Consider the following 15,871-nt stretch of genomic DNA (forward strand, 5'->3'; position numbering starts at 1 on the left):
TAATGTTTGAGCATCATTCCTCGATGTTGTTGTTTCTGTGATTATCTAGAACATTGAGAACCCATTTCCTACTTCATCGCATCAGCATTAACTCTCCTGGAAGGCCACCAGTTAGCTGCCATGGTTTACTTTTACCATGCCTCATAGTTCTGGGACAGAACAAAGTGATGAATACCCTTTAGGCCACGAAGAAAAACTTTCTGAGGTTTAGGGGTAGTGTTCAGAGACGTATATTGCTGTTGTTTAAGCTTGTCCTATGATGCTTCTGTTTGTTTCACTTCCAGCTGTGCCCAACAACCATGTGGAGAAGAGGAAAGATGTACGCCATTGCTACTTGATCACATGGACATGGTAAATTGTACCTCCAGTGGCCCAAGTCACATGAAGTGTGCTGTCACTTGTCAGAGAGGGTTTGTGCTTCAGAGCAGCAGTGGAAAGTACTTCAGGACCTTGCAGGTGAGTCAAAAGTTGGTGATCAGAAGGAACAAGATCCTGGGGCAGGAAGCAATTTATCCTCTTCTCTCTGGTTAGACTGGGAAGAGTGGGTGTTCTTAAATCACTGAGAACAAAAAACTGAGATCTCCATGAAAGCAACAGGGAACCATGGCAGAACAACAATCCAAGGTGTTCAAACATATGAAACTCTGATTCCCCCGGGTGTTAGTTTATTCACTGTATGTTCAGGAGAGATGAATTCTTATTCAGTGTTCCCTCAACTTGTCTTCTTCACACACAAGATTCTCTCAAAGCAGACTTGCTCATAAGTCACAGAAAAAAATACATTACTGTCAACTTGCCTGAGGTTCACTGTAAGCCTTGTGCTCTCCTGATCCCCTTTCAAAACTGTTGGAGAAACATAACCAAGTTGTACTTTAAAACATTAAGTCTTCAGCCACGACAGAGGTTTTATCGTGGCACTAAATTTTCACCATTTTTATATATCCCACCCCAAATTTTACTGCACTATTTTTCAGGATTTGGGGTGGCCTGGGGTAGAATAAATTAGTGAAGAACAGAATTCAAGAGACAGATCTAGGCAAAATTGTTGTCTCCATTTTCTTTTAGGTGTACAACAGTGAAGGACAAACAAAATAAAACAATTCCATGGAGCTTGTTTTCACATTTGTAAATATTCCGAAGAGAAATGTTGAGCTTGTTGAGTTATTACAGTGGTTGATGAACATTATTTAAAAGCTTCTAGTGGAATGATAGGCATTGGACACCCTCATTAGTAAGTCTTATATTAGTAACATGAAAACTACTCCTAACTAAGTGCCTGGCTTCCCTTCTCCCCTTGCAAGAGCTTACAATGCTCAGCAAGGGAGTTTCAAGCACAATTGAACCACTGGGAGACAGGACCACATTATGAGGACGTGCAAGTATATACAAGGTACACTGCAGTTACGCTTGAGGAGTCAGAAATATGCATGATCCTGCTAGGAGATTGCTATTCAGACATTAATGGTTTGAGAAATGAAAATGTTTCCATTTTGATTTAACAGTTTGTGAACCTGTGGAAAGGTTTCACTTGCTTAGGTATGGTCAGAATTTAAAGACAGGATGGATTCGAGAAGGTTTCATGACAGCATTGGCTTTAATCTAGATCTAGAAAGATCTTTTTTATCAACTCTTCCTAACTCAGGCAAAGGTACTTCATGCTGGAAACAAAGTAGAAATAATTCAACAAGTCAGGGACTGAATACATGTGTGTCGTAGGTTGAGAAGATCCAAAAAGAAAGTCTATGTTTGTCAGGCTTTAAAGTGGGACAAATTTAAAACAAAGTGGACAATACCCACACAAGCCAGGCATTAACACAAGGAGTTTAGAGACAGTCTTTAAATGATTAGAGGCTTGCTGCAGTTTGAACCAAGCCTCCTAACTGTGCTAAGTGTGAGAGAAGCCTGGTTGAAAGGAGGATGGGGGTTCACATTTGCCAAACACATGATAGAGTAAGCAATGGCACCCTGCAGCTGACCAGCCACTGTCACCCGACGCTGGCCCCATGCAGGAAATTGTACAATCCCGCCTCGTGATCACAAGACAGTGGGGATATTTGCTTTCTGTTGACATGAGAACTGAAGCTAAATAGAAAAATGTGTCTGGCTTTGACTTGGATCCTTTTGGCTGGCAACAGGGACACACTGGGAAGCAGAAGAAAAGCACAGAGCCAACATGTAGTGTCAGGGGTGATAGGTGCCTTCAGCAGTCGGTGGACCTCTGGCTCGTGTGCCAATGTGGTCTCCTGATGGGATGACTGTAATTTTACCACAGAGACTCTTCTGTCTGCCTTTGATCTTTAGCCCCATTGCCAGATACTTGTTTTTCCAAATAAGCCATGAGTTTCACAGTCCCTAAGCCTGAGCATTTCATACCTGGCCAGATGCCTTTTTCTCCCACCTCTCTGAGCTCCTCAGAAGTCCTGATGATCTTCCAAGTTCAGTCCGCATGTTGAGGCCTTCCTTCCTCAGAGCGGCCGTTCTTCTTCCAGCCTCCTTGGGTGCTTCCTTCCACTCTCACATAACACCATATGATAGGCCTTGCCCTTCCTAGAGTTATGGCTTTCTTCTAGAATATTTCTCACTTTTCTTATTTCTAACATATTCTTTATGGTGTATTCTCTCTACTCATTATAGAAGGCTGTAAGGACTATTTTAGAGCAAATTAAAATATATTGTTAGCATCTGCCAGCTTCCTTTTTGCTTCCTTGCCTTTTTCCTTTTGCTTTCTCAGCCTCTGCTTCAGTGATTTCCTCCACTGATAGACTTTTAGCCCCTGGAAGGCGTCCTGTTTAGTGCAGGACCAGGGCCTTCTGTGTACTCCAAGCATATCATCTCATTTACAGTGTACTTTAGGCCTACCTACTGAAATAGCAAGTTTGGGAACATGGCTAGACCCACTCCCACTTACCACTTACCATTGGTTGGCTAGCAATACCATGTAGGTATTAATTCTCTTAAATACTATTTATTGTTCTTGACAGAGGTCATAATTTTAGTAGCATTATCAATGTGCTTATTAATAATGGTATCAGCAAGAAGTAGACGACATGTGACTTACTTGCATGGTAGTAAGCAATGTAGTCAACATCCATGTGTCTTAGTGTTTATATCTACAAGGGAAAGGATTTTTTTGAGTGTGGAAGTTAGAAAATGTACTGAACATAATTTTTTTATCAGTTATTAAGTTCAGTACATATGCTACGGTAGGTGTTACTTTTTATTTCTTATTTATTTTACTTTGGGCTTTTGAGAGAGGATCTCAGCCTCTAGCCCAGTCTAGTTGAATTCATGGCACCACGTTCCAAGGTAGGTTATTTGAGAGAAGTTTATAAACAGACTTGGCAAAAGGATATGGGCCAGATGTAAAGAAGTGCTGAGCAATGTGCAATAGGCCAGTGTGATAGGGCTCTGCGCTCACTTTTAATCCTGGAAGGTTGGCTCTGTGGAGCAGCAGATCGCATGGGATGTGAGAAGAGGACAGGGCAGAGAAAATAGATAGTCACAGCATGGTCAGCCTGCAGCCATCGCTTTAGGAGAGAACCGGGAGAATAAGATCCCAGCATGCCCTTCTCTCCTGTCCTCTCCAGTCTGCCCCTGGGTCCCAGAGCAGAACTTCACATACTAGTAGGAGATGTGAGATCCTGGGCCCGGAGCAGGTAGGACAGAGGCTGAAAATAGAGGGGTCAGAGCCAGGAAAGGGCAGCCTGAAGACATGGCTTGGAAGAGCAGTGGCCTAGATCTCCTAGTACAAACTGGCTTCCTCCGTCAGCATTCCCCCAAAGGTGGAGCCAAACAGGGAGTCACAGGGAAGGGCTAAGGCACACTTGACCCCTGGTACTCTTCCAAAGCCAGAAAGTGATTCTGATAGCCATTCTACGTGACTCTGACAGAAGTAAATTCTCTGTTTCTAGAAAGCGGTTTTCCTCACTTGTTCCTCTGGCCGCTGGGACAAGAATGTGAGCTGCAAGCCCCTTGACTGTGGCATCCCAGACTCGTCTTTGGTGAATTATGCAAACTTCTCATGTTTGGAGGGCACCAGCTATCTGAAACGCTGTTGCATCTCATGTGTCCCACCAGCCAAGCTCCAAGGTACTGTCTTGCCACCCAGGGACCTGACTGTGAATGCCCCCTCTTTCCCTCACTCTTGAGGGGTGTGCCTTTGTACTTTTCCCCCACCAGTATATGCTTCCAGCTTGCTGTTTTCTGATAATACTAAATCCTCTCAGATATCACCACTCTTTGCTCCTGAACATGTGCAGTGGTATCCTGGATTATGATGTAGTATTATTAGGTTAATTATGAATGAACCTTAGTCTTTTTTGTTTTTATATGTATTCTCAGAATAAAACTGGTCAGCACAATTTTCCTGATAATTTTAACACGTGAGGCACTTGTTATTAAGTTTTAATACCATGGACACACCCATGGTGTGTTTTGCTTTATTTTGTAAATAAGGAGAACACAGTTACACAACATATCCCTGAGTGTGTGACTACTTGAGATGAAGAAGTGCTGGACCAGGCTCTACCCGTCTACCACACTTTGCTCTTTAGATACATTCCTCAGCCTTCAGGGTGTCCACACCATGATTCATTGCATATGCAGCTCCTTTAGCCGTATTCAGAGATGTGGTTTAGTAGGTTGGCAGGCTAGGGATGCTAATGCCCTGGTTTATATTGGGAGAAACCAAATTATCGAGAACCACATGGTATAGTATTGGAGTTCAAAACTCTATATCCGAACCACCTAGCTCAGACCCCGAGCCTGCTTTTATAAGCGTGGGCAAACCCCATTTCCTCATCTACTGAGTAGAGCATAACCACAATCTATTTGATAGGGTTGTTTGCTGTTTGGGACTTATACACGTTCACATATGTAGAACATTTGTGCCTGGTATATAATCACCATTATATGCCAACTGTCATTATTTTAATACCACCCGTATTACTATTATTATAGGTAGGAAGGAGGCAATGGTTTGATTGCTGGCTCTTCTCCATTGAGACGAAGGGATCTTTATGTGATTCTATGGTATGTGAGGCCTCAATGAGAGCTGTAGAGTAAGAACATATAGGACGGACATTTGATGGGAGACTTTACAGACGGTGCTCAACACAGAATAACTTACAGAGAGCCAGTGTGCTCATAGAGCTTTTGTTCCTCATGCCATCACTCTGTCCATGTGCTCTCTGTTCTGAGCATCGTGTGCTTGTCTTTCCCGGAGTCAGGACTGAACCCGTGGCTGACCTGTCTTGAAGACGGACTCTGGTCTCTCCCTGAAGTCTACTGCAAGTTGGAATGTAAAGCCCCTCCAGTTATTCCCAACGCCAACTTACTCCTGCCACGCTGCCTGGAAGACAACCATGATGTGGGCACCACTTGCAGATATGAGTGCAAACCGGGCTACTACATGAAGGAGAGTACAGGAAGTCAAGGCCGGAAGTAAGTGTTCATATGTTTGGTCCCATGGTTTCCTGGCCTCACATGGTAATCCTGCTCCCTCTTGGCAAATTGCAGATCATGCCTTTCTGGGATGACCTTTGTTTATTATGCTTGTTTTTCTGTATAACTTCACTATACCTATGCATACAGATGCTCTGGTTGTGACAGACAGGACTCTATGTGTTTCCTACAAAGGCATTGGCTCCTATGAGAGATTCTTTAGTTTTGTGCAAGGTCTTTCCAGGGAGGGACTGATTTAATTGTGCCTTTTTCCTTAGAGTTGAAATGATGAGCCTTCTGAATAGCATTGAGCCCATCCGAGTCCAGCTTAATGCCAGCAAAATCTCTTTAGCGTATCTCAAATCTGAGGTTCTCAGAGATGACCCTGGCTGAACCCAAGGGTGTTTGACTACATGTGTAGTGTGTGGAAGGTTTCTTCTCTGCTGTTGCTCCTCCTCCTGAGGGTCCAGCCCATGGGAAAAGGAAGGGGGTTTAGGCTGAGAAGGCAAGTGGTGCGGAGTCACCACATGGATACCAGGAGTGAAAATAGATCTAGGGAAAACAGCTCATTTATTCCAGAAAAGACAGCAGGTTATATAGGTTTGGGTGACCAATCAGGTTCCATCACGACCTCCCTGAGCCGGCCAATGGATGCTCATCTCTGGGCACCCTTTTGCCCTACCACTTACTCAGTTCTGAGGAAGCTGCCCCAGGCTGTGAGCCACAGGCCATTCGTCAGGAATGCCCACACACTGCCTCAGTTTTCTTTTTTTGTTGTTGGTGACAATTTTTATTTGCTGTTGGCTAGGTCTAATTTCATAGAATTCTGGTTTTGCCAATATGCTTAAAATATAAATACAATATCAATTATTTTTACAGTGTATCTATTAGATTATTCAGTCAAAGGAACAGTAGACATATCATAAGGTAAGAGAGGATTTCCCACAAGTAACACAATACAGCGTGACTCCATGCATTAGAACTAGAATGGCACAGTTCTATCCAACAATAATCATAACAACAATGCTCTTCCTTGGCCACTGAACAAAGAGATACAGGCAAACATTTCATAATGGGAGCAGAAGATTATCAAATGTGTAATTTATATAACTTTAAAAATTTTTTGAAGACAGTTTTTATTTTTTAATTAAACATTTTTCATGTGCTATATTTTGATCATGAAGTATCTCCAGTGGATGCTTAATTTAGGAGGCGATGTCTTTGTCCAACTTTGGGGTTAGTTATGACATTTCCTTATTGTAACACTATGGGTTTCCCAAGGAATTAGTTTTCTTAGCCAGAAAATGAGGTGCTAATAACAACCACGTGACAGAGCTGATGAAGGGGTTTTTGTTGTTGTTGTTGTTTTGTTTTTAATGAATGGATATTAAACAAGACTTAATAGCTATTTTTAAACAGAATGCAACACCTTTATCTATCTCCACAGCCGTCTTTGTCCTTCTGCTTTTTCTTTCACGAATTTTATGTGGCAGTGTGGTAGGAGAGTGGCAGGGCAAAGTACTTGGGCATGAGATCAGGGCGGAGAGCTGACTGACAATGTAGGGCGGAGAAGAGAGAACAGAACATTTTAGCATGGGAGGGTTAAGGATAGAAAGGTGACAGCCAGTTCTCTGAGCTCACAGCTAAGCTTTATGTTGGGAAAAATCAAGCTTCCATGGGAGATTGTGGATTGTCTGCCTCCTCCCCACATTCCTGTCCCTGGGCAGCGGCACTTGAGAGCCATTTGTGGACGCAACTCTTCTGGCTGAGAATCTCGACGCTTGCATCAGAACGTCACCATCAGTTTGGTCTTAAACATTTACATTTGCAAGCACCATGCTAAGAAGAGATTAAATTATTTACCGTGCTGTGTAAACTGATTAAATCTTAGTTTACACCTGTTTATATAGCAGGCGACGGATCGGTAATCAGAAGTTTGCAAGTTGACTGTAAATCACTGTCGCTTGCCACTTGTGTTTACGCAGTGAACTACGTCCTCTTTGTTTTACTTGTGTGGAAAAAGCCCAGAGCTGGACAGATGGGGCTTTAAAATTTTTTCTTAGGACATACACTTCAGAAGAGAAGAAACAGAAAAGCAGTCTGGGAAGGCAATCCCAAGAAAACAAGTACAAGGTGATGTTAGGTAGTGCTATGAGGCAGCGAGTACATGTATCTGGCTGTAGGGGGCACATCTGGCTGTAGGGGGCACAGCTGCCTGAGGACTCGGGCAGCATCTGATTTGCACGGCAATAAGGAATCCAGTAAATGCACTTGGCTTCGCTTCTGTAGTCACAACGGCAAAGGGAGTAATCACCTCTACGTAACTGTTTGGGTTATGGAAGTTGGACAACATGCTGAAAGTATTCTATGAGTTACGATGATCAATATGTATGCTATGCTAGGTGCTCCTTCTTATTTATTATGTATTTATCTTACTTAGAGTTTCTGACCCAGAGTCTTACTCTGTAGCCCAGGATAGTTTTGAATTCAGAGCAATCCTCCTGCCACCATCTCCCATGCACGGAGCGTATAGGTGTTAGCTACCCTGACGGGGGGGGGGGGGGAGGCTCATCTCTTTTTAAAAGAAGGGAACAACTATAACACATTGCAGCTGTATTCCCTTCTCAATTTCCTGACATTTGTTGGTGCACGAGAAAGGTAGCTTGAGTGCTGGGTCTGGCTTCGGAGCTCCCAGCTGTAGCTTCATCTCATTCTGTCTGCACTGTGCCACACTCTAGCCTAACAATAAAGACAGACCCAGGCAAGCACCCCTCACAGACAGAGCCAAAAGCCCTAGGCAGTGGCACACTCCTGAAATCCTCAGCATTTGGGAAGTGGATGCTGGGTAATCAGGAGTTCAAAGCTACCCTTAGCTACATAGCAAGTGCAAGGGCAGCCTGAGCTACATTACGTTAATTCTACAACAAGGGAAGCAAAATAAAACAGAAAGCCAAACAATTTTTAAGAACCACAAATTACAACAAACAAACGAAGTTAAACACTTCAGAAAGATTAGCAGAGCCGGGCGTGGTGGCGCACGCCTTTAATCCCAGCACTCGGGAGGCAGAGGCAGGCGGATCGCTGTGAGTTCGAGGCCAGCCTGGTCTACAAAGCGAGTCCAGGACAGCCAAGGCTACACAGAGAAACCCTGTCTCAAAAAAACCAAAAAAAACAAAAAAACCCACAAACAAACAAACATAACAAAAACAGAAAGATTAGCAGGCTCCTTATTAGGGCGCCCACACCCTGTTTCCTGAAACCCCTTGTCTTTAGCTGTATTGACTCTCCTGCCGCAATTCTTCTTCTTCCTCTCTGTATCTTCTCAGTTTCCCCTGGGTTCCTTCCCTCTGTCTGATTCTCCAGTGACCACATTTTTCTCTCTCTTCTCTTCTCTTCCCCCCTCTTTCTCTCTCACTGTGATTTATTTATTTTACGTATGTGTATGTATGAGAGGCTACAGGAGTTTTATGCACCACTTGCCTGCGGTTGCCCACAGATATAGATGCCATAAGAGATTCAGATCCTCTAGAACTGGAGTTATAGTAGGGCTGTGAATCACCCACAGTGGGTGCAGGGAACCAAACCCGAGTCTTCTGTAAGAGCAGTAAGTGCTCTTAACCACTTAGCTGTCGCCCCAGTCCTATCTTTCCTTGCTTGATCTACACACTAGCCAGGGCTGAAGCTTTGGCAGCCCGTGGCCTTGATTATGATCATGCATTGATGATTCCCATACCCATACCTTCCACTATAAAATGTTCCCTTAATAGTTACAAGGGTTTTGCAAGCCAAATACCTAGGAACGCAGCCATTGGAATATCCCATCTATATCCAATATTCCTAACTATGCAATGGAGAGTCTATAACAATTCATTCCAGATCTGCCCATCTCTCTGCCTTGTGTTGCTGGCAGACTCTGAAGCCTGCCAAGTGCTCAGAAGTCTACAGTGTCCTTTGTGTTCTAGTCAGACAACCAACAGCTCTCACCAAGTGTGCTATAGAACTTTTGCCCTGTGATGTTGACAATGGCTTTATATTAAGATTTGCCTCCACTCTCAGTCAAGGCATATCTACATACCAGAATTTCTGGGCCAGTGATCCAGGCACTAGCATTTTAAAAAGTTCCCTGTGTTTATTTGATGTTCATCATGTACTAGTTCAGGAGAAACTTTGTCCCTGTAAGGACAACATCCGCCATGGAATTTTGGCAATAAGTAAGTAGAAAACAACCTATCTTATAAAACAGTCTTATATTATCCTTTTATGTGGAAGATTTTTAACATATCATTTTGTCTGTTATTAATTTTAAAGATAATAGAGAAAATATAACATCGTAACACCCTAAACCAGTAAAGATTACAAAGTTTTAGGACTCATGACCCCTTCACAGTGGATAATCCATAGACCTCTAAGCTCTTTTCATCTTCATCTGCCATTTCTTCCACATATATACCACCATTAATCACCACTCTGCTATTTCATTAACCTGACATCCAATGAAGCTAAGATAAATGTGTTTGACTTATATTTTATCAAAAGACCATGTTATAGTCTCGATTATCTTTTACTCTCATGCTTTTTATCTCATTACATGTTATCCTTATGTGTGAAGGTTAGCTTAACCTCATTAGGGGCCCTAATTAATTTGATTCTAAATTACTCTGGCCTTCTAACTTTACTTGATAGTCTTTCCTATAAATCGCTCATCACCATGCCATCCACAAGGTAGTATAAAAGTCAGATCTTCCCAAAGGAGCTGTAAATAGCCATCTTGTGTGAGTTCTTCTCATGGCATCAACCTTTCCAAGGCCCACACAAACTGTTTTAGACACAATTGAAGATCGAGTCTGTAGGCTTCATAGTGGAATTGCTTACTACTGAGTAATGAATACCTTCAATGGTGCTTGGTCCAGACTGACTTCTGGGAACAGCGTGAGAAAGGTGGAAACTATCTGTGTACTGACCTGTCTCTACATACAAAGGATAACTGCTTGATATAGCAGAGAATTAGGCAGCCTAAGTCCAGGGTATTTTTCTATTGTTTGGATGAGATAGTGATGCCTTGCTATGTGCTATGAGTGCTAAAAGTTCTGGCTTCATCTCTCCATATATTTCCCGTGGCAATAACTTATTATTAATGAAATACTAGTACAACATCTTTTGTTAGAGTAGTATATAAATTGACATATATGTGTGTATGTATGTATATACATAGAAGTCTATGAATATATATTATATATTGTATATTATAATACATAACTCAAAGTTATATATATATTGAGTGTTACTTGTGGTCATTCTGCCAATAAATGGCCTCATGACATTGAAGCCATCCTAGCATCAAAAACTCTAGGCTAATGACACTTTTGTATATGAGCAAAAAGTTTCATTTTTCTGGCCTCTTTTTGCACACTTGTATAATAAACCTTAGATAATTTCTAGTGCTAAAAGCTCATATTTTATTTCCTGTGTTGATAGAATAAGAAGTGATGAGACTTTGCTATACTATCATTGAGAAAAGTAATGGATAATTTGTTAATACAAAGATGCAATGGTTATTATAAACAAAATAACATTCCTCATTAATTTAGTAGGGCCTACTTGGGGTAGTTTTCTCACAGTAATTCCCAGAATCTGAGTGAATTAGTTTGAATGAACTGTTAAAGTTTATACTCATTGTTAGCTGGGTTTGGTCAATCATTTTTTTTTCATTTACAACTCAGTACTGGATCTAGATTGTATTTGAAAGCAGAATTCTAGGATTTTTTTTCCTTTTTAGATTTATATAAATCTGAAAAGGATTATATAGGTTTGAGAGAAGCCCAAAAGTGCTAAAGATTGACTCAAAACTACTAAAAGATGTTTCTGTAGTTAAGTTTTATCTCATGGCTCAGTAGTTAATTACAAAGAGTGTGTGGCTGGTGAGATTTAAACTCAAATGGCAACTCTGCCTGCTTATTAGCCTTTTCACTTAGACAAGTTCCTACTCTACTATTATTAGAGTAGACTGTCACTGGTGTAATTCACAAGATAGAGATAATAGGAACATTGGCAAGTGTTGTAAAGATTAAATGATTACACACACACACACACACACACCCCGAAACACAGCTGCTGGTTATATTTTCTCAGCTTGGCAATGCCATCTGTTGTCATCATTACTACCACCAGTTTCACTACCACCACTGTCACCACTGCTACCACTGACTCCGCCATTATCAACATCATTACCACCATCATCACTACTATCATTACTGATACCACCATGACAGTCTTCTTCACTAGCATCATTATTTCTATAACCTATCATCGTCATTGTCATTGCTACAACCACCTACATACTAGTTTCTTCTGACAGTAACTATTTCTGAGTAAGATACCCTGCTGGTGTGTTAAATAGGAATACTATTTTAAGAAGGAATATTCTCAAATACAGTTTTTTTAAATCACTGGCTAATCTCTTCCTTCTAGTTTCTATATCCCAGAATAACAGTCTAGAAACCAAAAATATTGGAATTGTCATTCAAGAGACAGTTCTTCAGTAGCCAGATGGGAGAAGGTACATTTCCCTATCTATGAAAGAAACACACACCAAAACCAAGTTTGTTGAACTACAAAATATATACTTCCTTTCTTTAACCAGAACCTTCTTTTTATGCTTCATACTGTCCCACTTCACTGAGGTGACATGAAAGTAGACCATGAACCAGTAAAATTAAACATAGGATAAAGTAAGGAGAAATAAAATAACAATTAGAAAGCTGGTCTGACTTCAAAGTTATCATAGACATGTAATGTCAGTCTGGCCTGGAAGAAGGGCAGGGCCTGTCATGGAGAGCCTACCTTGATTTTTATCTGACTCTCCACATCTTTCTGAACAATAGCTTGAATTTCAATGAATTTTACTCTACTATGGGATGGGATAGGAAGACTTGACTAAGAAATTGCCATGTGAAGTGAAACAACATTGAAATTATTTAAATATATTGGATTTATAATTTTAAGACAGTAATCTAACTGGTGAATAAGTCGTATGACTCAAACATTGTAAACACACATGAATAGGTTATAACCGTGTGTGTGTGTGTGTGTGTGTTATCTGTAAGTTGCCAAAGTAAGAACAACAGTGTAATCTCTATGTTCACTCATGCATCTGTAAGAAATAGAAATTTGTTTTCTTTCCATTAAGACTCTGTCTGGCTTTATAATTAGTGTTTATAGTAAATACATTCAAAGTTTATCCTTGGAATTCTCAATTCTCTTGCCATTGTAGTATCATGTGAGCCTTAAACTAATTTATTACAGCTTCTTTTGGCTTCAAAGTGACTGAGCCTCTGCTGCAAGCTTTGGCCTCTCAAATACACACCTGGGCACAGGCCAACTTCTGCTTCAGGCTTCATGGGCCTGGCAGTTGGCGCACGGGCCTTTACTTAGAACAACACTTGCTCGTCTCATAAATGTCCCTGTGACCTTCAGTCCTAAACAGTGGAGCATCTTACTGTAAAAATTAAGTATAAACAATGCTTACTTTTAACAGATAAAGCCGTCAGACTTTCGGCAACACGCAACCTCTTACCCCAGCGTTGTTTCTCATCTGCCTTTGGCTTGTCCTCACTGTGTTCTGGCCTCTCTTGATTCTTACTTTAGCTGGGTGGATGATCGTTCTGGTAGTGACCTTGCCTTGTTCTTTAACAATGGGGTCAGGGCAGGCCAGACTGATTCATGAATGGTCCCCAGGGGATTCTGGGTGGGACAGTAATATGAAGAATTAAGTATGGCCAGAATACTGAGTGCAGTGTTAACATCCCACACATATGCACACACTTAGGTCATCAGTACTTGCTAATCTAGTCAGCCACTTAGTGAGCAGATACTATTCATCATGTTACATGGTTTCTTATAATAATATGAGCAATGTTTGATCATCTCCATTTTTTTTTCAAATAGGAAAACCAAGAGCAAGAGCAGTAAAGTAATTTGTTTCAAGTCAGAGGCTTATTTGGAGCCAAAGATGCAATTTTAACAATAGTCATCTGATTCCATAGCCTCTGTTTTGAGCCAATGTGTTGTACTCACTGATAATGATCATCCAGTGTAGGCACTAACTATGTCCTGAAGGTCACTGTGACTGTAATGTCCACCACTTGCTTTCTACATGGGAAAGTCTGACATGGAAAGGGTTGACTAGCATCTCTCTTCTTACCCATATCAAGGCATGATACACCAGCGGAATGGTATGTGTAGGCTTGTTTGTGCACTTTCCAATCCACAGATGCCTGTGGCTTCCCAGATGCTTTTATCACGCATGAGTGGACCCAGATTTAATTGTTGCTATGGCTTCTAGACAAGGGATTATAGAAAGCCCTTTGCTCTCTGCAGGAGCAACAGTGGCAGAAAGTGGCTCATTAGGTTTAGCCCCAGACAATGGTGTGGCATAGACTGAAAGCACCCATGGGTCATTACTGTTAGCCTATCTGTAGTGGGACTGATAGACCTGTGGGAAGCAAAGCTATAAAGATGTGCGGGGGGGACAGGGAGACTGAATACATTTTTCTAGCGAAATTTTAGAAGATGAAAAAATAATGTGTAGCAAATGAGGTAAAATGTCCTCTAAAGTGAGTAGATAACATTTTTAAATCTTTATCGAAAGAAATTTTGTCTTCTTAGACTCACTTCAGGCTCTCCTAATTAGTTGACCTCTTCCTACTACAAGAGGAAAGATGTTTATTTATATCTATGTGTACACACACACACACACACACACACACACACACACACACACACACACACACATAACACATCACACCTCTGAATGGAAACTGTTCAGACCCTATAATGCTACCTATATATGTTTCAGGACTGACCATTTGGCACTGGGCACCTAACTGATGTGTTCTTCCCTGGGAAAGAACCTTTCACACTCCCAGTCTTCCTCCATTTCCCACAGGTCTTTGTGTAGGGTCGAGACCTGATGGGTCCTCTCCATCCAGTTTGGCATTTTCATTGATCTTGGGTTTTTTTTCCCCACCCAGTTTTAGCAGTCACGTTGGTGAGATTTTGTGGATATAGCTTCTGATGTTACTGGGAGACATGTTCTCATAGAAAATCCTCTGATCTTCTAGCTCCTATAATCTTCTCATCCCCTTTTCTGCCGTGTTCCCCAAGGCTTAAGTGTGGGACACTGGGCTCTACAGTTCTCTCCCTCCTCTCTCTCTCTCCCTCTCCCCCTCTCTCCCTCTTCCCTGTCTCTCTTCCTGCAGACCACAATATAAAGGTCACAAACAATGCTTTGATGCCAGTCTACATGCTAACATGTTCTCTACCATGATAATAATAGACTAAGCCTCTGAAACTGTAAGCAAGTGTCTAATTAAAGGCTTCCCTTTGTAAGAGTTGCTTTGGCTATGGTGTCTCTTCACAGCAGTAGAACACTGAATAAGATAAGGCTCCTGTAATTTAGTATACTGGCATTATTACCATACTTATATTTGTCTTCCAAGCTGTGGGACATAATGTAGCAAATATGTACATATGTGCATGTATATGTACATGTCTGTGTGTGTCTGTGTGTCTGTGTGTGTGCATGTGTGTGTTAAAACTGTCCAATGGATGTGGAAGCAGAAATGTCGTTAGATGCTGCAAAATGGTAAAGGCCAGAGGTTAGCACTAAATGTGTTTCAGGTCTAGTTCCTCCTTGCCTTTCCGTGTGGTTTCCAGTCTTCAAACATTGCACCAATGGGAATGGGTATTAAGAATCTGAATAACTGTAATAATTCCGTGCATTTAAGTTTAAATCACATGAAACATCTCAGGTTTTGGGAAGTAACCCAAGTGAATTCTATATGAAAAATTCCATCAGATGTAGCAAAGGATGAGCCAGAAACATAAGAAAAGAGATTAAGTAAGTCCTGTTGAACTTAAAAGGTAGAAATGCTGTGGGTGATGGAGTGAAAAGGGATGAAGAAGGAACTACAAGTCTGAGGAGGTCAGGGCTAGGGAGAGGGCACTTATGTACATCCCAGCCTGGGTACCTAAGCTATTACAGAGTGTGCAAAGATAGAGGCATGGAGCCTGGCATTGACCCGGAATAAACAGTCTACACACATCTAGGCGTAAGCAGGCTCTTCATGTTGACAGAGGCTCCACTTTACCTGGGAGTATTTTATAAGGGACACTTTTGTTTGTTTGTTCCTCAGAGAAGACACGCTTACCAAAGCCAATATATCTAAGAGGGTTGTACTGCTGATTATATTTCTTGTCTGGGACAGGACATCTGGAAGTCTGATGTTACACAGTGTGGGGCAGCTATGATTGGCTGATGGCTAGTCACAACTGAAGTCTGCCTGCTCTCTTTTTTGATATTGGCTTAAGAAGCCATGTCTGCAGTTTGTTAAAGTAAAAACTGGCATGGAGGTTGGAAGTGCTGATGGTT

The 15,871-nt window shown here is 41.6% G+C and overlaps 1 protein-coding gene across 3 annotated transcripts in view; it reads left to right on the forward strand.

Moving 5' to 3' along the window:
• Positions 1 to 15,871, forward strand: part of PAPPA2 (pappalysin 2) — a 232,112-nt gene that overhangs the window by 158,867 nt on the left and 57,374 nt on the right. For all 3 annotated transcript variants that reach the window (XM_084794567.1, XM_084794566.1, XM_084794568.1), the window contains exons 15-17: positions 285 to 456; positions 3,912 to 4,089; positions 5,229 to 5,442. In XM_084794567.1, the coding sequence (XP_084650693.1) occupies positions 285 to 456; positions 3,912 to 4,089; positions 5,229 to 5,442 (564 nt within the window). The remainder of the gene's footprint in view (positions 1 to 284; positions 457 to 3,911; positions 4,090 to 5,228; positions 5,443 to 15,871) is intronic.

This window comes from Acomys minous (genome assembly GCF_964271855.1).
Source record: "Acomys minous genome assembly, chromosome: 1".
Taxonomy (NCBI): Eukaryota; Metazoa; Chordata; class Mammalia; order Rodentia; family Muridae; genus Acomys; species Acomys minous.